Source organism: Convolutriloba macropyga, chromosome 10 (assembly GCF_964194025.1).
Source record: "Convolutriloba macropyga chromosome 10, txConMacr16.3, whole genome shotgun sequence".
Taxonomy (NCBI): domain Eukaryota; kingdom Metazoa; phylum Xenacoelomorpha; order Acoela; family Convolutidae; genus Convolutriloba; species Convolutriloba macropyga.
In genome coordinates this window covers 13,494,347-13,516,196 of record NC_134477.1, presented here as the reverse complement: position 1 = coordinate 13,516,196, position 21,850 = coordinate 13,494,347, and the positions used below count along the sequence as shown (strand labels likewise).

Here is a 21,850-nt window from a genome sequence, read left to right as displayed (position 1 = left end):
ACATGACAGGGTATTCATGTCAATTGTAAGACCAAGTGGTTTTGGTAAAACAGAACTCTTGTTTCGAATGCTAAAAGGTTCGACCTTTTATCCATGTTTTGAGAAAATTTAATATTTTTACAAAGAGTTCCAACCCCTTTTCAAAGATATGCAACGAGTTATACCAGGGATTGAGTTTCTAAAATACTCAGGCTTTGATATAACAAAAAATCTATTTCATTGTCTGCTTGTCTATGACGATTCATGTGAAGAAATCTTCAACGATAAAGAATTTGTAAACATAGCTACCTCAGGACGTCATTGCAAATTATATGTTATATACGTCAAGCATAATATGTTCCATCAAGGCAAATGGTCCAGAACCATTGATCTGAATACAACACACATAAAATTATTCAAGTCGCTTTGAAAACCTTGGAAAACAGGTGAATTGTCTCCAACTGATAAAAGAAGAATACAAACTAGCAACTGCGGAGCCCTTTGGACATTTGATGATTGACCTCGACCCAAAAAGCAGCCAGGATTTACGTTTTTCATCGCAACTAATTGGACCGGATCCTTCCATTTTTTACCTTTCGTCCCCTGAAGCAGTCATTACAACAATTACAAATGAAAAAGAAGCATTTGCTTATGCTCAAGCAATGGGCAAATAAGAGGAATGAGAACACATCACAAATAGAAATATTACATCAGGGCGATTTCATTTGGTTTTTAAGTGACTGTGTGATGAACGTACTGTCTTGAGTTGTACCAATCAATAAAGTTGAATTAAAAAAATTTGAGAATTCACTACGAAAACTTGCAGAAAGGCGAGAGAATCAAAAATTTTCGATCAGATTCTTGAATCCGTCTAATTAAAATCATTGCGTTACCTTGTATTGCTTTTCTGGAGCAAAATGCACACTAAAGAGTTTGTGCTAATTCCTCGCCAAATGTATGCGAATGAACAACCTCAAATTGCCCAACTTCTCAACAATAAAAATGTCCGAGAAAAAGCAAAACAAATATCACTGTTGCAAAGAAGCAAGTCTCTACCAGCACCTTCTACCACGCAACAAGACACGCAACAGCAGACAGATAATATTTTGGAGAATGTCAAAGATGAGTTGAATGAGACTAGAGATGACAAAATTGAAACAAAAGTTTCCAGGGAGCGAGTTTTGAGAGATATTAAACACCTTGATAGAAAAAAGTTTGAAAAAGCGAGCATAATATTGGGAAAAATAAACGAGTCAGAATCTTTATCGCTGGATCAGACAAAAGAGACTAATGGTTAATAAGTCAAGCACGGAAATTCTTGTCGCAGATTTTCTTTAAGATCTACAAGAAACAACCTCTAAGCTTTCACTTGAACATTACAAAGTCCTGAATTTTCTAGATATCAGTTCACAATTAACTTGTAATACATCCGCAAAAAAATTTTTTTGCCTTATCACTAAACGAAAAGTTACAGTTGTTTGAGGATAAACCAGAAAACGAAGAATCAGGAGTCTCGAGAACAGAAGAATCAAAAGCTTCTGGCGACGATGACAGAAGCTTTGAAGATGCAAAAGACGAAATCCAACCGTCTAGCTCGTGGACAAATTACTTCCTCTCACGATAAACAATTGAACAAATTATACACAAAAACTAGTGCAGCTTTTGGTAGCATTGCTAATTTGAAGAAAGCCAGTGGTTTACTAAGATCCAAAGTGGTTCAATACCTTCAGTCAAAAGCCCCATACACAAAAAACAAACAATTCAGAAAAACTTTTCCGTGACTAAAAGCTGTTGCATACAGAATAAACGAAATCTGGTCTGTCGATGTGGCGTATATGGATAAAGTTGCCCAACACAACAATGGAGTCAAATATTTTCTGGTGGCTGTTGATGTTTTATCGCGATACCTACGAGTGCAACCAATGAAAGCTTTTTATGCAAAAGACGCTGTTGAAGCGTTCAAAAAAATGATCAAACAGAAAAAACCGGAAAGGGTTTGAACAGACAAGGGATCCGAGTTTAAAGGTGAATCCAAAAAATTTTGTGAAAAGAAGGTGATTCATTTATATACAACAGAAAACGAAACCAAGTCGGCATTTCCTGAGAGGAATATTCGATCGCTCAATAACATTATTCACAAATACCTGGAGGAAAATTGGACTTGGACTTATATTAAGGAATCGCCCCAGTTTGTAAATACTATAAACAGTCGTTTTAATCGTGTTACCCAACTTGCCCTTTATAAAACTTTCAAAAAACATGAACCGTTTCTAATATCCCTAGCAATTAGCACAAAAAAGTACAAACCGAAATACGAAGAAGGAGAGCTGGTTCGGATTGCAAAGCCAGAAGAAATATTTAGGAAAGGTTATAAACAAAATTACACAGACAATGTCTTCACAGTATTCAAGGTTGCCACCCTCAGTCCACCAACATACAACCTTATAGACGCAAACAACGTTATAATTGAACGTAAATTTTATGAACCAGAATTAGTCCAAGTGAACGTCCTTCCTGTCGAAGAATAAACATGAGTATTAATAAAGAATTTACTATTGATATCATATCGAATGCATCAATGGGAATTTTTACCAATATTACTATGGCCAGGTTCCGAAATCAACTTGCTCATCAATTTCAGTTAGATGGAGATTGGCAAGTTGCCCTTGCTTCAATATCATTTCCATCAAACATCAATAATGTAAACTCAGCCGAAATAGTTGCGTATGTCGGTTCTGGCGCTGAACTTGATGCTTCACATAACCGCACCGGACAACTTCGAAGAATTCGCAAATGTATATACAGCAGTTCAGAAGAGCTTCTGGAAGAAATTTTTCAAATCGCTCAAATGAAACAGTTTGACTATGATTTTGACACTGTAACGCAAAAGTTGGTTTTGAAATTTGGACCTAACGAAGGTTTGTCATTCGAAGATGAAGAAGTACCCAGTATTCTCGGTTTTAAAGGAACAAAAGATATTTCGAATTCTGATTTGATTCATATTGGTTTCAAGTCAGAAAATGCAGGCAACCCTTTGAACAGACATGTTGGAGATTTTCCAGTTGATATTACTTGCGGATCACCATTAATATTTGTATACGTTGATATAATTGAACATCAGAACGTTGGTGATGTGAGAGCTCCGGTAATAAAAATCATTGATTCTGAAAGACGTTTGAGAAACGGTAGCATAAATACAGTGACACCCATACACCACAAGTCCTACACAAATTTGGATTACAAGCCAATATTATCAAACAATATTCAAAACATCCAGGTAGAGTTGAGAAACGAAACTGGAAAACTAATTCCTTTCACTGGCACCGGAAAAGTTATAGTCAGTTTAAAATTCCAAAAAAATTACTTAATATGGAGGCATACTACAGCAATCAAGCATCTCAATCAATGCCGCATTTTTCCGGACACCACAGAAAAAGAGGCAGCGGTTTTGGAGCCCTGGCTGCAGGTATTGGAAGAGTTGCTCTGCCATTAGCACGTAAATGTCTCTGGCCCGCATTAAAAAAGATTGGTCGTGATTTATTGGTTCAAGGAGCACCGGAGTTAGTAGAAGTTGCAACCAAAAGAAAGTCAGCAAAACACGCACTGAAAAGTACAGTAGCCAAAACAGCTCGCAAACAAATAGGTGGATCTCTTCAATCACGTATTGCATCAGGTCGTAAAATAATTAGACGAAAAAGACGACAATACACGAGACCTCGCTCAAACCAAAAAAAAAATGTCAACCAGAAGAATCATTTTTCGAAAACCCCGTCCGAAAAGGAGTCGTGTGGATTTTTTCTCGCGAGTGAAAAATTCGAACTAATATTGTAATACCATCTGAAGCCATTCACAGTTCTTTAGACTTATTTGAAAAACCACCTTTGCTGGTAACATTTGATCAATCATTCGAGCAAAAAACAGGACTGCTTTATTCGCCTTCAGGATCATCATTGGAATTTGAATTTGTTGGTGATCGCAACAATTTTATTGACTTGCAAATAATTTACCTGGAGATCAAGTGTCGAATACTTCAAACAGATGAAACGGATTTGCGCTACACAGCTGGTGACGCTAATGCCAGTGATCTTCCATTTTTTGCTAATAATATCCTTCATTCACTTTTCGCCGACTGTACTGTTTCTGCAAATGGTATCAAAATTTCTACAGCAAATGGACACTATGCACACAAAATTTCATAGAAACTGAATTCTCTCATGGGACAGACGCAAAGAAAACCTGGCTGAAAAGTCAGGGTTACGAGTATGAAGAAAACCCCGGCACTATTCCAGCAGCAATATCAGATATAAGAAAAAGAACAGTCCGACAATCCGCGCGCCTAACGTTATATGGAAAGTTAGCGGTTGATTTCTTTTCATGTGAGAAACATTTGGTAAGTGGAGTTACGTTACGCATTTCAATGAGAAGATCTCAAGATGACTTTGCCGTCATCAGCGAAGACGCAGCGAAACACTACAAGGTTAAAATAGATGAGGCTAATTTATTTATCAGGAAGATGACGGTGTCAGATAATGTTGTAGGTGCAATTGAGAAGACATTATTGAAAACTCCGGCAATTTACCGATACATTGAAGTAATTACCAAAACATTCTTGGCTACAGCAGGCCAACAAAGCTGGAAACATTAGGATATTTTCATTAAAGAGCCAATTAGAAGAGTCATTGTTTTATTATGCGTTGGTACAGCATTCATTGGTACCAACACCGCTAATCCACTCCAATATCACAAATTTGGTTTAAGAGAGATAACCATTTATCAAAATTGATTTGCAACGGCCCGAAACTCCAATGTCAACAACTGACAACAAGAGGTTGTACTACAATTCAATGAGTGCATTAGCCTATGTAGAAAATGGCCATGGAATACCTCTGAGTGAGTTTGCAAACCATTATATAATGGTATTTGATCTGACCAGCACTCAAGAGGCAACTCAAGACCTTATTCATCCAGAGCTCGCAAATTCATCATTGTCTGTCGAACTAAAGTTTGATGCAGCGTTAGCTCATAACGTTGAAATATTTTTTCTTGGGGAAAAAGCATCTACAATCTACATTGACTCTGCAACAAACGCATCTAAAAACGTTCTTCCCATGATCACGTACTGATGGACGAAGACCAAATTCATCTTCAAGTGAAAAAGTGTAAACAACTCAAAGTCAAATTCAGAGGGGTTTATGCCGCTGATAATTATCCTCTGAACTTGCAAACCAACACATTTATTATTGTTAATGCATCACGATGCAACTCTATTGGAACCCACTGGGTAGTGCTAGCTAAACGATATGTATACCCAATAATATATTTTGCGGAACCATTGGCTCTACCCTTTACTACCTACAAGGATATTTTCAACATTTTTACAACAGTGTAGAGACTTGGAGATAATGATGGACATCATGGAAGATAGAAGAGACATTCAGTCTCCTTTGCAATCCTCAGACTCTCAGCTTTGTGGTTTATTTTGCATATATATTGTTCATTATTTTTATAGTGAGAAATTTCCATTTATATCTGATGTAAATGAATTAGAGTTGCTAGCTTTTGTAAAACATATGAAGTAAAAGTTAATTTAACTTTGAAACAACAACAACATTTTTTTGAATATCAATTTTTACAAAATTGAAAAGTTATGAAAGAGTTTTGAGGTTTCTCTCACAAAACTCCAGTGGCCACTAAGAAGAATATCCATTATCTGATAAAGAGTTAAAGAGTGTTCACCTAGCATAAGCTGGCAAAATAGTTTCATAGTTACATCAGGGACTGTAGAAGAACGTTTGTTGGACGTAAAAGTACTAATAGATTTCGCTGTTGCCTCACTCAAGGGTGCTGGAAGTTGTTTTTGGTTCTTGGTAACTGAAGAAGAAGAAGTTGATTTTGAAAGGTACTCAACAACAACATGTAGTCGTCGTGAAATTATTGCACCACGTTTAACAAAATCTTTTTGCGTAGGCTGAATATGTAATTTGAAACAGTTAACGAGACACGGTATCAACTCAGGTAAATGAAAAGAATCGAATATATTATTATCCTGCAAAACCAATTCATACATAACATGATAATGATTGGAGCCAAATGTACAACCTTCGATATCTGTTGCAGATGAATGATAACCATATGCAAAATTTTCAATTGTTGTGTTTTCAAGTTTTGGCTCCGTCTCACAAATATTGTACTTGAAATGTTTTGGAAATTTCTTGAAATATTCAGGACTGTTCTCTTACATTGCCTCAACCAAAACGAACAAAAAAGAAAAAGCTAATGAACTAACTATGAAAGCATAAACAATGACAGGAAGCAAAAGGTATAATAGAAGTTATTCCGAATCCTCATCGATTTTCACAGACGTTTTTGGTATTTTGTTTCGGCGCTGAGTCGGTGTTTTGCCGGTCTGTTTTGCTGGACGCTTTGATTCATCAGTTAAATCCGGTTTTAGAAGTGAGTCGATCAATCCAACTGGTTGATCAAGCATTTGTTCCAGTTTTTCTATGTTCTGACATTTCAACCAAAACTCTCGCGCCGAAAGTGTAATTTTTTTATTGAAATCCCAATCGACTTGTTCACTATCACGTTTGAACAATTTCAAGGATAAATAGGCGCCAGTGGTATGATAAGTCTTAACAGCAGCCCTAACAAGCCGTTTTTCATTGAGAGAGAGATCCAAATGAAAGTCACTGTACTCAGCATCCTTAGACAAATCATTACCCATAATGTTACATATATTGAGACAAACTGTATCAAAGTAATCTGCAATGATAAATGACTAGTACTTCACTGTTTATTGGAATGTAAACAATTTCAAATCCCACGCCAACATGTCTAGACAAGATAACAGCTGAGCAAACAAACCCACCCACCTACGCGTGTAAACAAATTTATACAACTCTATATCAGCTATGTCACAATTGTCCAAGGCAATTTAAAAATTTCTATTCACTAATGCAACATCGCCGGGCCAAGCATTATAAAGGCCATAGCAGAAAACAGTTTTACAAGTCCCGACCATTAAATTCTAAAGCTGGTAGATTTGCATTAGCAATGGATAAACTGGCTCGCCTCTTGGAATCTATTCATATTTCTCGAGAGCATTCCAGTTTAGTTTAGCTTCCTTACGTCAATATGACACAATTCTATTTATAGACATGACGGAATAATACTGCAATAATTACGCCAAATAAACAAATTTTTCAGCTACATTTTTTCATTCTTTCCATTATTGCTCTTTCACGTTGTTCAATATCAGTTCAAGTTTCCGCAGTTCTCTGGCATCTTATTACATTATTTCCAGTCATTTGGTACTCTATTTGTTTCCACAATTGTCTTTCATGCCTGTATCTGAATTTCGGTTCAGTTCCTTAAACTTTGAATACACTTTTTCAATTCTTGAACTTTGCTGTTAAATATGTATTCCATTCTCTATTGGAAAAAATTCCTCGCATTTACCGTTTAAAACAGGAAAATAACCAAAAAATTTTCCATATTGTTAACATTTTTTGTTAATTTCTTGCTCGAAATATGGCTGCAGAATATTTAGAAATTCAAAAACAAATGAGCGGGGCAGCCGAACGCTTTTGCGAATGTGTCACAATTTTGAAAATATTGTCCTTGTCAAGGAAAGCTATGATGACAAGCTATGATGAATTGTGGCATACAAAAAACAGCTTTATTATACCAGTGAATTACATTGAACCAGTACCTGAATATACAAAACAAAACGATTTATTTCAGCTTAAAAAAACACCAGAAAAAACATCAAGACAACAAGAGTCTCCTTATGCCCCCCGATATTATTGATGTATTACTCCAATTCAAACAAAAAAGCAGGACGTCAGGAAATTGACCAAGCGCACAAGAAAACTTTTTGCCGACTACGATAACGACTGCATTGAAATTTGGGAAAATCAACTGGGTCAACTAGAAGAGGTTGAGCAGATAGCAGATTTTTGGAATTTTGATCAGTCTCAGTCGCCAATTGAAGAAACCAACACTCCAGAAAAAAGCCTCCCATTGCTTTCTAACAATTTTTCTGATGACGTCAACATCGATGAAACTCCTCCGTTGAATCAATGTTACGCTCCGGCCAAGAAGGTCATCAAGTTATCTCGTTTCTAAACAAAACAAAACTTCCTCAAACTCATTTACATATTGAACATTTTATTTGTTGCTTTTAATTGTGTTCCAAGGTATGAATTTTGTGTTTCCTTTTTTAAACTAGTTCTCAATTTAATTTTCTGTAACAATCAATCTTAGCGCTAGACATAGCATGATTTTTTTAGAGAAGGATTTAGGCGTTGCGGAGAAATTCAGACATTGAACAGACAAGTATAGGAGACATTGCTGTAAACAAATAGGCAAAAACAAACCGGTTTGAAATAAACCCAGTTAAATTTTGGTTTTTTTCATATCATGACAAACAGTCAATAAATATATTTCACCAATTGCTATTATTCAGTATAGAAAATGAAACAAAACTAGGCTATGTAAATCAGAGGTAAAACTGTTATCTCCGATTCACCTGCGATGAACCAACAAAAACTAGAAAAGCAGGTAAACATGTGCATCTATGTGATATTGACACAACAGTCTGGTAGACTTGCTGCCCCCAACCACTATTTGTGGAGCAGTAGCTTTCTCTTCGAAAAGTAAACAAAAGAGACGCGCGCTGTGATTGGTTGAGAGTGTTCTGAAAATGTGTGCCCACCAACACTAAATTTTTCTCATTTGCTTTTTGCCTTAACTTTCAACTCATTTGCCTGAAATCCTTCTCAATCTTATTCTCATTTAATTTTCAAAAAATCGTTTTCATTCTCCTTAAAATTTTATTAATATTTCACTTTCCTATATTTCTTCCTGCTTGTCTCCAGTTCTTACCCCAGCAATGAATTCAGTAAAGTGTACAGTTTGTCCGAAAACCCTCTCAGACAAACGCAGCCTACGTCGACACATGCAGGTTGTGCATAAACATTATGTGCAAACAAACAAATTTGTGTGTGACGAGTGTGCATTTGCTAATGAAAAAAATGTCGAACTGGAAGCGCACATGAATCAACAACACAACTCAACCCGCCCACGTTATTGTCTATACTGTAACCAATTCTACACAGACAGCTTGAAGTTCATGGAGCACATGAACAAAAACCATGGGCTGCCCGTTTGGGACGCTGATCCGGAAAACAAACAAAACCTGGGAATTCTTTGTTCCGAGCAAGCATTCGGTGGTTTGTTGAAAACCTATGACATACCAGTGGGAGAGCATGAAATAGATTTGCTAAATTTCATGCGTTGCAAACGGGATGAGATTGAAAACATTGTTCAACTCAACACACAAAACCATGCACAGAAACTACAGTTTAGCGCTCTGGTTCAACTCACAAAACCATCGACGGATGAGAATACTAGCAGCCAACCAGAATAAATCAAGATATATATCAACTCAAAATGCAGCGGGTTGATTTCACAGGGCTGAGCAAACCTTGTTTTGCTGGAATGGTTGAACAAATGCTGCTTTCATTGAACAATTTTGCCTCGCATGGCAGTGGCTGGACAGTAGATAGCATTGAAAACATTGAACTTAGATTTGCTAGGTCAAAACCAATTGCTGCTTCTTCCTGTTTAGCTCTGCCAACTGAGCTAGCAAAATGTCAGTATTTATTGAACATTCGCAATCGACAAGACGGAAAATGTTTTCTCTACTGTTACACCGCTCAATACCATCAATTATTTGGACCAGCGCTGATACCCACCGATGCTTCATGGAGACAGAAATCAAATCCAATTATGTACAGTTCAGAAAACCCCAGAGCAAAACAACTGGTTGGCGATTTCATGATGCCTATGGCTTTCCACCAAATGGAAAAGTTTGAACAGCTCAACAAGGTACGCGTTAATGTTTTCCGTCACTCGAACAAAAAACTGATTCCTTTCCGCATATCAAAAAAATCAAAACTTTGATTTAACTTTGATCTGCTCATGCTAAGTGATGGATCAATGCATCACTATGTTCTCATTACAAATATCAAGGGACTGATCCATAAATATCTTGGAAAACATCAGGGCATTGACAACCATTTGTGTCGAAACTGTTTCCACGTCAGCTCATCATTGGATAGACAAAAGCGACATGAAGAAATATGCTATCAAAACACACAAGCAATAATAAAAATGCCGAAAGTGGAGCAGCAAAACTTTGAATTCAAAGACATTCAAGCCAGATTGTTTGCGCGGATAGTTGGTTTTTTTTGATTTTTAGTCAATCATTGAACCCATTGTTGAAAATGAGAACACGCAACAGAACTCAGTGCAGTTATGCTTTGCTCTTCGTTGCTTTGAATGAAACAAAGCCAATTTTCTTTGATATCAAATGTGGTCCGAATGTCATGATGGAGTTTTTTAAATCACTCGAACAAATTGCTAGGGATATTTACGACGTGAAACAACAACACAAAAACTTCTCTGGCGTGCCAACAATTAACAAAGATCAAGTTAGTTTGTGCTGGTTTTGTGAAACCGAATTGAATACATCTGAACAAGGTCCCACGGTGTTAGACCACTGTCATTTTACAGGGAAATTTCTAGGATGGGCTCATGCGCAGTGTAATTTAAAACGCAAAACTTTAAATTTCACACCGCTGTTTGCTCACAATTTGGCAAATTACGACCTTCATCATGTATTACTGGCACTACAAAGTTTGAATGAGAAAAATACGATTTCAGTGGTCCCAAGCACAAGTGAGAAATTCATCTGGTTGAAAATTGGAGTGCATATCAAAGCATCACAAAACAAGAAAGGTGTTTGGACTAGCCAGTATGAGTATATAAGACTTTTGGACTCATTCAAGTTCATGATTACATCACTTGACAAGTTGGTGCAGAACCTGCCAGCTGATCAATTCACTTTGCTCGAACAACATTTCGAAATGTGGCCCGACTCATCAGTCAATATGTTGAAACAAAAAGGCTCATTCCCGTATTGCTATATAGAAAATTACGAAAAACTAAAAGAGACTCAACTCCCTCCTCGTGAAATGTGGACAAACAGTTTGCAGCAGTACGAGGTAACAGTCACTGATGAAGAGAATGCGAGAGCCATTGAAGTGTTCAATTACTACATTTTGTTCTTGAAAACAAATGTCTTCCTCCTCGCTGCTGTAGTACTATGCTTCAGAAAACTTTGCTATGAAACATATGGAATGGATTGTTGCCAAAACTACACTGCATCAAATTTATCAGGTGATGCCATGCTTAAAGTTTTCAAGCTGGAACTTCATCTTCTAACACAGAGAGAACACCTCGACATGGTAGAAAGTTTGATCAGGGGAGGAGTTAGTTCCGTATACAGTAAACGCCTCTGTCGAGCAAACAACAAATTCATGCCGGACTGTAAACCAAAAAACATTTCATTATTTACGGTGGAATCATGCAAAAGTTCCCACTTCCCCTGCGCGAGTTCGAGTTGTTTGACAAAAGTGAGTGGACAGATGAAAATGCCAAAGAAATTTTGAATCGAATCTTGAACACACCGGACGACGATGAAACAGGATATATTGTTGAAGTTGACATCAGTTATCCGGATAGCTTGCATGATCTTCACTCAGATTTTCCCTTGGCGCCGACAAAAGAAGCAATAGATGAATGTTGGCTTGGCGACTATCAGTGCAATTTATTGGCTGATGTGCAAATTAAAAAACATCCTCAGGTGAAAAATCTCATCCAGACGCTTTTCGATAAACAACATTATACACTGCACTACCAAACGTTGAAGCTCTATGTTGAATTAGGATTGGTAGTAACCAAGCTCCATCGAGTGCTATCATTTAGACAGGACAAGTGGTTGGCGCCCTATGTGGAACTAAATACGGAAAAAAGAAAGCAAGCGCAGATTAAATTTTAGGAGGATTTTTTTAAATTGATGGTCAACTCATCGTTCGGGAAAACCTGTGAGGGAAAACGCAACCGTATGAAAGTCAAGTTGACACGAATGGAGGAGGAAACACTGAAGTGGACAGACAAGCCAGAATATCAATCATCCAAAAATATTAGTGAAGAGCTGGCCACTGTATGTCTCCAGCAATCCGAAATTCTTTGGGACAAACCAACAATAGTAGGTGCCTGTATATTGGATTTGGCTAAGAAGTTCATGTTCAAATTTCACTACAAAGTCATGAAGAAAAACTTTGATTGTAATTTGCTTTATTCAGACACGGACTCTTTCGTGTATGAAGTGCGCTCAAGAGACTTCTTGGCAGAACTACAGTGGAAAAAGTCAGTAGCTGAACAGTTCAATTTTTCAAACTTCCCAGCTCAGCACCCTCTGTACAACAGGGACAATGCCCGTGTCACGTTGAAGTTCAAAGACGAGATGATAAGCAAGCCAATCGCAGAGTTTTGTGGACTGAAGCCCAAGCTCTACTCAATCAAGCTCGCCGAAGGCCAGTATAAGTCTTTTTCAAAACCATTCATTCACTATATAAGACATTCAACAAAAACAAGCATACGGGAGGCTTTAGCAGTGAACTAAAAGTTTACTGCAAGCATGTAAACTGGAAGGATTTGCTAATGATTTGATTTTAGTTTTCAGGTTCCGCTAAGCAGTCAGCAAAAGGAGTCACAAAAGATGCACGCCGCCGTATGACCCATGAGCTGTACAAACGAACTCTTTTGGGTGGTGAGGTGGTGCGTCTGCTCAACACAAGAATAGCCTCAAGCAACCACAGGCTGCACACAACTGTTGTCAACAATAAATCTCTGTCAGGCTACGATGACAAAAGATTTATTATGAGTGACCAAGTTTCCATGCTGCCCTATGGTCATCGTTCAATAAGAGAGTATATGTTCTTCAAATCAATAAAGTATGAGCCCGATTGGGGCGCGGATGACTTGGGCGAAAGCGAGCAGGAAAGCGGGCAGCAGGCGCAGGAAAGCGGGCAGCTGGCGCAGGATAGCTCGCAGCAGGTAAAAAACAAAAACCGACAAGAAACAAGCGCCAAACGCAACAGTCAGCAAACGTTCCACAAACTAATAGCACTCTAAACACAATTTTTACCTCAATTCCCGACCCAGATTTTCACCAGCGAAATTATAGCGAGGACGTATTGAATCAAAATTTGGTAGATTTTGACAATTTGTCAGTGTTTTCGGACAGTGGTTTTTCTACGGACGCAGCTTGCGATGAGTTTATTCTTAGTCAAGCGATAGAAGATTCAGATTGCAGCCCCCAACCTCCAATCACAATTGATGAACAACCGCCAGCCAACCTCCCAGTAACAATTGAACAACAAAATCTGCAAGATCAACTTCCTACCAAAAAGAGAAGACGAGCAAGAACCACAGAAAGTAATATCGAAGAGGACTGAAGAACCAAAACAAAACTATAAAGTCTTGTCTCATCCTGTATTTGTACCTATATTGTCCAAAAACCACTTGAGGCCGGGCTTATATGGCCCAATTGACTTTTTTAAAAAGTTAAATTTGTACCGTCCCCCATTTTTGGGCTAGAAATTTCTTGTGTGTAGTGAGTGAGGTCATGTGATAGGGAGGGACACTGACGTACCATGAGGGGTTGATCTGCCACGGCATGTGACAGAACACAGTTCTTCCTGCACATATCAAAATGTTTGAAAGTTCGTTTTGCAACAACATTTGTGTCGCAGAGAACCTATTAAGTCAGTTTTTCCTCTGTCATACATGCAGGGTTTTTCTTATTCACTTTACACCCAATAAATGTCAGTAGAACCTGATTTTGAAAAACATAGTTCCTACCAATATATCCGGTCTACTAAAAAAAAATTCTTACTCAATTGTTGCGCAGGGTGATGTGTAGTTGTCCGTTGATACCCTCTTTGACAACGCGATCTTGAATATCGAAAATTCGTGGATTCCTACACTTTCCACAGTGGCAAATACTCAAATCAATGATAGTGCTTCTGTTGATGCAAAATTTAATTTGGCCAACTCTTCTGATGGTACCTGAAGTAATGATTAAGTGACTCTACTTGAAGTCACTGAGAACTTCTGGTGTTTATTGAGACCCGTAAAGCGGCTCAAGATATTAAGTCAAAATTTCTAAGTGACTTCTGCAGAGTCACTTAACCACGTTTAAAACACGCAACTTTACGTTTTAAAATGACGAAAGTCAAGAGTTTCAACTTCTGGCTAAGTAGCAACTTCTGACGTTTTTACTTCTGGCACTGCAGACTTTCGTCATTTGAAAATGTGAAGATGAGTGTTTTAAATTTTTAAGTGTACTCAAAACTTCATTGATTGTACACAACAATTCATATAGCCCATCGAAAGATGTACAAATATCAATTTTTGAATACTTAAAACTTCATAATATCTATTAATTAACAATTATTTTGAGAACCAAAGACTTGAATTTTAATCTCTAAACCTTTTGAAACAATGCCTTTCGCTTCGTAGCTTTTTCTAATACAAAGAATTGAGAGACCAAAAAAAAGTCTTACCTTCTGTATTATTAAAGATTTTAAAAAAACTCCAGCTTTGATACCTCAATTTTTTTTTTCATTTACTTACAATGATTTGTAGGTTGTTGCCCACTATTAATGCTTTCCATGAACTCGTTCGACAGTGCAAGATGGTCAAAATTGGCGAACTTATTTGAAAAGCTTATGAGATTCTACTCAAAACTTTCAATATGTATATATATATATATATATATATATATATATATATATATATATAGTTTAGGATTTTTGTTAACTACTGCATTCTTGCATAATTTAACATATTTGCATAATTTTAGACTGTTAAATATTTGAAAAATCAAAACTATCCCCCCCAGCATGCTGAATACTTGCTATAATATTGCTATAATAAAATCCTATAATGCTATAATATAACACGTATATTGTTACCGAGGGTCAAAAATACAAGGGGGGGGCAGAATTGATCTGAAAAATCCTTAAAAAGTGTGCCAATTCGAAGACTTAATAACAGAGAGCAAACCACAGAACGGAATATAGGAAACAACCAAGCAGTAAATTAAATTTTCAGATAATAAATATTTCTGGACAAAAGTCAGTAAACAATTTTGGACCAGACGAAGTTTTTTTCAACCAGGATTTTGTTTTTTTTTAGCGAAAATTGTTATGAAGCCGGTTTCCTTAGTTCCTCTGTCACCCTTTATTTAATTGCCATATGTTTAATTTTTTGATCTGTCGGCAATTTTTCTAAGATTCTGCCGCCAAAAATCTAGTGGGGGGACAAAAAAACCGAAAATTTGGAACATTTTTCGCTAAAATTTGGGTTAGGTTTTGTTAAAAACGGATATATGAACGCCAGGATTTGCTATACTAAGCTACAAAGCAATAAAATGATCAAAATGCAGTGTAAAACAAAGTCATTTTGACGCTCCCCTGTCTAGCGTTGCAAAATTTGGCGGGAAATTAAATAAACAAAGTAGCAAAGTTTGCAAATAAGAACTGGTTTCAAACAGCCGAAGAAAAATTAAGACGAACGAAATAATAATATAACACCATAAAATCTTCAAAAAATCCGACTAGAACCCCAAAAATAGGGGGGACATTTTATTCAAATTTTAAAAATTTTCAAGTGTCCCACCCCGTTGTTGTCGGGCTGAGAAAATCACCTGCCAAAAAAGTGTCCGCCTAGAGGTTCTAGTCATTTTTTATACTACTATGATCATCATGACATGTTCAAGTGTCAAAGTTGTCGAATAAAAAATTATTTTAACTAAGCTGAGAAGTTTAACATTCAACTAAGCTGAGTAGATTTTTCCAAAAAATCAACAGAAAACAAAAAAAATATTAATTGCTGTTAAACGAAGTTTGTAGCAATTATATTAGTCCTGTCTATCTTTTTAATGTGATTCTTTACTTGACCGATTTCCGTCTGAGCCATTTCACTTTTCTTCCACAAAAATGGGACAAACAGGTAGCGCCCAGTGGGCATTAAGTGCTCTTACAGCCTTTCAGCTCACTAGTCTCCAAGTATGCGATTCACAAGCCACTGACGAAGCCAACAGCTTGCCGGTCGCTTGAGAGCAATTTGTCCGACGTTAGTCGGTTATATTATATACCACTGCTTACATCAAAAACTATCCTTCTGAGATAATAGAAAACGTTGTATAACATATGTTGTTACAGCATTTTGCCAATATATCTCATATTAGTAATAGTAACTCAAATAGTAGCTCATTGATTACAATATAATTGAAGACTTATACTCCGCAAGTACATTACGAAGCAGTAAAGCACGAGATTTGGGCAAAATCAACAGCTCCAAATCGGAAAGCCCGAATGATGTTGACAATTTATCAACCAGCAGTATGGGAAACGGAACGTACACTCTAGACAAATCGAACTCTTCAGCAGGAAATGAAGGCTCAGAAAATGAAATTTTGAGCTCCCACTTGTCCAAAAAAAGTGAGATTTTAGACAATCGAAGTTTGAATTCCAGTTACGGAGGACAAAACTCAGAAGGAAAGAGTTCAAACCGTCAAGCAGAAACAAAATTCAAGACGGAAAATAGGAAACGTTTTCTTTTTGATTATGAGAAAAACTTTTTTCAATACAAGAAGCACAGACTGAAAACTTGGATATACCCTAACTTACTTGATACATGGCTGACAAAGTTGCAGCTTCCGAAGAACTTTGTTGTAGGTGCAACTGCACTATACTTTAGCATGATTCAAGTCTTCTACACTTTAATTTCTTTATATTACTACGAGTTTTCAAAAACCGAAGAATGGTTTTCGGAATATAGAGAGAAAATCTATAGTTTTTGCTATTTTTCAACAAGTTCATTTCTATGAATGCGTTTAACTTAATCATATAAAACCTAATTAATCATTGCCAAAAAATGAGTTTCCTCACAAAAATTTCAATAGTTATCCTTACATTTTACCGGAATGTTAGTATCATCATAACGCTTGTCCTCAAAAACTCTTGCTTCGCTCCATTACGTTGCAAATGCTACATTTTGTAAATTTGAATTTTTTCGTGGACTACAGTGACAATTTTTTGTCAATTTTTTTCATTTTGCGTAACTGTTGTCGACAATCAGAAACACTACATTAACTGTGGACAACATTGACAAAAAGGCAAGATTTTTTTATCACGTGTACAACTGCGGAATATAAGCGTTGTGCACGAAAAATCTGCAAATAAGCTGAGACTTTATTGCTCGAATTCATTTAGTAAATACTTGAGACCTAGTTCAGACCCTTAATTGTTATCGTAAAACGTAATATGGGTTGGTATTTGGAAAGCTGATATCTCTCTCAAAACCAGAATTTTTATTGGGAGGTTTCTTTGAAATGAATCACCAATTAGTCTTTATTGCAATTCCGTATAAATGACACTTTATTAAACATCGTGAAGATTGATGCTGTAATTGGAGAGACAATATTGAGGGAGCGGACATCTTTGACGGTGATTGTGAACTTAACAGTTGAAAAAGTTAAAAATGCGACGAATTTTTTAATATGGTTGCAAATTTGAACTAGCTTTGATTTCTTTCATTGTTGTCCACTCATGATTACAAGTAGTCAAAACCTATAACGTGATCGTCAACAACACTAAATTTTTCAAGTAAAATTACACAATCAAATCTACTTTTTGCTTCGTAATGGCCTAATCAAAAATCTATATCAATGTCTATCTTTCGATAATCTTGTAAGATTATACAAAAATTTTGCGGGATCGGGAAGGATTAAAGTTTTTTTTGAAAAACTCTTGAAAGATATCCATCTTTCTCGCTAGACGCCTATGAGATAACAATCTAAATCTGATAAATTTCGGAGTTGGACTAGGGCGGCTACGCAATTTTGAGACCTTTTGGGAACTGTTGTAGAATATCCGGCAGAGTTGAGGGTTTTTCGTTTCTTAGAATTTGGGCACCAATTTGGCGAGAATTTAAAAATAACGCGTATTCGAAATGTTTTATAATTTTAAAACCAAAAAGAAAAAGTTCGACATCAGATTAACTGGCTCTTCGAAGGATTTAATTGTCCGCATAGCAGTTCCTGTAAGAGACTCAAATCGAAACTATGATGATGAGAAGAGATACTTGACAATTTTGGACAATAAGCCCAATCCCTTCTTCAAAAAAGCGAGGCATTTGGCCTACAAGCACAGATTGATTGAGAAAAATATCTTATGCAACGAGCCCCCCGTTTCGATTCGGAGCCCAAAATTCATTGTTGTTCACAGACACGGGTTCAAAAGTTTCAGGTTTGCATCGATTTCAACCAAGTTTTAAATTCTCGAAGTGTTTCATCTGTTAAATTTCTTCCTTTCTTTTCATTTCTTAGGTGCGTACCTTGGGTAGAAAAGCAAAGTGTTCAAGCAAGATTATTTTGCTCTGATTTTTAACTCTCTATTATTGCTAACTAAATTTCACTGCCCTTTTTCTCAACAAATCATATCATTTACTGCGCTCATTGTCTGTGCTCTACAACAAATTTCAGAGCAATATTTTTTAAATATATTAGAGATGATGTCATATATTAAATATTTAAAAGTATTAATACTTTTAATTTGCTATATATGACATCATCTCTAATATTTTTACAAAATATTTCTCTGGTGTTGCTTTCATATTTTCATTCGAGGTTGAACCAATGTCCGTTGTTTTCAAAGTCTGAACAAACTTTAAATTGTTTTGACTTGGGGTGTTTGGTGACGCACTTCCAACCCTTAATCAGATTTCGCATTTTTTCTTTCCAATTAAAAATGTGTGCTCTATGAAACCATTTTTCCGCTGCGCATTTCCCTACGTGGCCAATATGTCCAAAAAGCAAATTTCAATAAATTTTGCTTTTTGTGGAATCGAGTGACCAAAACGTGTTCCCACTTTTCACGATTCGTATATACGTTTTCAACGATGGATTTTAGTTACGAAGAACGTTAGTTATATCGTGGAAAAGGCTTCCAGTTGGTATTGAATTCTTTGTACCTATGTAGGATTTTGGGAGACGATAGCCGGTCCGCCTTTGCTGCAATACCTCAATCCCGATCCCAGAACCCAGATCCTGATGACGATTCACTGTACTACAATGGTATTAAGTTCTCAGAAACTGGGTTTTCTGTCATTTCATCTACGAGGAGCTCTTGGGATGGAGGGAGCCAGGGTTCGCATAGGAGACGGAGGAAGAGGAGTAGAAAGTACAGTTATTATGAGGACCACACTGCTGATTTCAGAGACACTCCAAGGTAAGAGCCAATGACCAATCCTTATCCTTTCTGCGATAGATTGGTAAAGTAATCCTCGCGTACATGGATCAATTCGCCCACTCTCGTGCATTATTCATGGATGATATTTGATGTCTCGGTAATCACAGAGAATCATGCAAAATTATATGATTTTATGATTTGTATAATCTCCTGGTAATCATTCTTTGATCACAAATGATTCCCGTGTAATTATATTTGGTCATAAATAGTTTCTCGGTACTCATAATAGTGTCATAATTGGCTTTATCGTTTTATTATATCTTGCTAATTTACAAGAGTCATATGTGATGTCTCGCTAATCATACAGAATCGCATTCATGGTTTCCTGTCAATCGTAAAAGCTTCATGCAAAGAAATAGCGTATGATGTTTAATAGATCATATTTGATGCTTGTATGGTTACTAACAAGTCTAAACCCGGGCATTGAGAATGCTAATTTTAAGGAATGTATTGGCAAACCAATTTTGTTTTGATCAAATGATTAAATAAGAAGTTCATGTACAACCATTAACAATCAAGTTTATTACAACAGCAGTTTCAAGAGTTTGTGAGTTTGAATTTTAATTTGTGACTTTGGCTCTAAACTGTACAATGTTACTGGGGTACGAAGCCATTTTAATCACCGTGGAGGGTTTTTACTGGCTATTCCTGATTTCTATTACTTGTCGTTTAGTACTTCTGGCTAGCCGCGTTTGCAGTTGTTATTGGACATTGTGGGGCAGGAAGGTAAGTTCTGTCTGAGAGGGGGAAGAAAGAAAGAATAAGTAAGTAAGAGAGAGAGAGAGAAAAAAAGAGATTTAATTAAGCTAGAACTGGACGAAGAAGTGCTGAGCATCAATCAGCAGGTCCAACGTGCTTTTGCAGTTGTTCTTTGGACATTGCCTTTTCTTTTCTATGAGGCGTAAAATTGCTTCAATTTTGTTCTTTTGTGCGCGCTTGATGTAGTCTTTTGCAAGTCGTATCTGAATGTTTCTTATAGTAGGTGAGTTAGATTCTTCATTTAATTTTTGTTTTGATGGTACACCATCTAATTCATCTTTCAAACCACATATATGTATAAAGTAATAAGAACCATATTGCTTTTTACTTATAGTCAGATTTCAGTTTTGTTTTGTTGACATTTCATGGTAATGCATATTTCAGTTATTAAGAAAGGGGCGATTCTTTGTTGGGTATAAAAACGCTGCTGCTCTTTTGAAAAGACTCATTTATTGATAAAAAAAAAAGTCGTTTCAGCAACAAAGAGGTCAGTCAAGAGAAAATTAAAACGTGACTCTAATTAGTTCATTATATCATAGTAAACCTTGTTTTTAAAATCTCATTATCCTATTGGTTTTTAAATTCTTGAAACGATGATAATATCAGATAAAAATCATAAAGTTTTATTTATTTAAGAACTATTTAACTTAATTGAACTCTTCTCGGACTGCTTTTAATTACTTAATGTAAATAATGTAAAAATTTGTGGATAATAATGAGAAAGAAGCCTAAATTTTTGTTTTTAAATTGTTGAAAACATTTATCAACTCAAGTCTCATTTATCAACTCAAGTCTGTCTAAGATAGAATCCTAACAGTGCAGGGAAGTCAAAAAGGAGGCAACTTGGTGTTTGAAAAATGCCTATTAATGGAAATTTTGCCAAACATTTTTATTTAATTCTGCAATTGATGCCAAAAGTTTGCTCTTTTTGTAATTATCGAAAACTTGAAGGAGTGAATTTAACTACTACAGTAGCTGTCAATGAATTATTTTTGCTTAATATAATTAAGCATTTGTTTTCCTTTCCAAAAGCTATCCAAGGTCGTTTCACTTTCACACTATATTTTAAAACACATCTTGAATTAAAAAAGAAAAATTTAATCACAGTAGGCAATACGGCTGCCATATTTTCAATTTCAATTATTTTTCAGATAATTTTATTTGAAACCTATCTTCCAACTGCCTATTTTCTGTAAATTCAGGAAAAAAATTTGCCTCGACTTATAGGCTACTTGTATGACTACCAAGAATTCATGCAAATCATATATGTGCGATTTCAAAGATTTTTTAATTGCTGTTTGCTCCGACCCCACTTGTGGGGGATGGAACTATATACTCAAATGGGTTTTTTTTGTTCAGACAATTTTGGTCCATCGATATATTCATCGTAGAGAAATGTGAGTGGTATCGTTAAAAAGCTCGTCCACTGAAGAATTCGATATATTTTTTTTCGATTTTTCTTTTTTTCGAGGAGTTTTCGAGGATTGAAGTTTTGTGTGAACACGGGATATTTGGCGTGATTTTGTTTCCTTTAGTGTAATTTTTCTTCAAATTAAGATATTTTCTATTAAATTAGTAATTAAAAATTACATTTCACGCCAAAAAATGAATCCATATTGTGTTCCTAAAAACCGAAAGGCGATAAAAAAGACTAGTTTTGGTCTCATAGGGAAGTATACTCTCAAAAAAATTCGAATTCTATTTGAGAGCTCATTTTATAGAAAACTTTTCTTTTTTAAATTTTTTAAGTCAGCTGGAGACTAGTCACTTTTCAAGTCGAGGTTCCATTGATCACAAACCCATTTACAGTCAAATGAAGCCCAATGAACAATAAAATCGTTTTCAAGTAATCACTCATGTTTTCTTTGGCTTCTTTGGCTCCG

General features: G+C 36.2%; 1 protein-coding gene across 4 annotated transcripts in view; it reads left to right on the top strand.

The window, feature by feature from the left end:
* The window catches only part of LOC142348299 (uncharacterized), a 146,959-nt gene that overhangs the window by 99,036 nt on the left and 26,073 nt on the right, over positions 1 to 21,850 (top strand). For all 4 annotated transcript variants that reach the window (XR_012760719.1, XM_075399596.1, XM_075399597.1 and 1 more), the window contains exons 6-8: positions 16,191 to 16,503; positions 17,955 to 18,206; positions 18,939 to 19,187. Coding sequence is in view for 3 of the 4 variants with exons in the window: in XM_075399596.1 (XP_075255711.1) it covers positions 16,191 to 16,503; positions 17,955 to 18,206; positions 18,939 to 19,187 (814 nt within the window). In the remaining variant the exon portion in view is untranslated. The remainder of the gene's footprint in view (positions 1 to 16,190; positions 16,504 to 17,954; positions 18,207 to 18,938; positions 19,188 to 21,850) is intronic.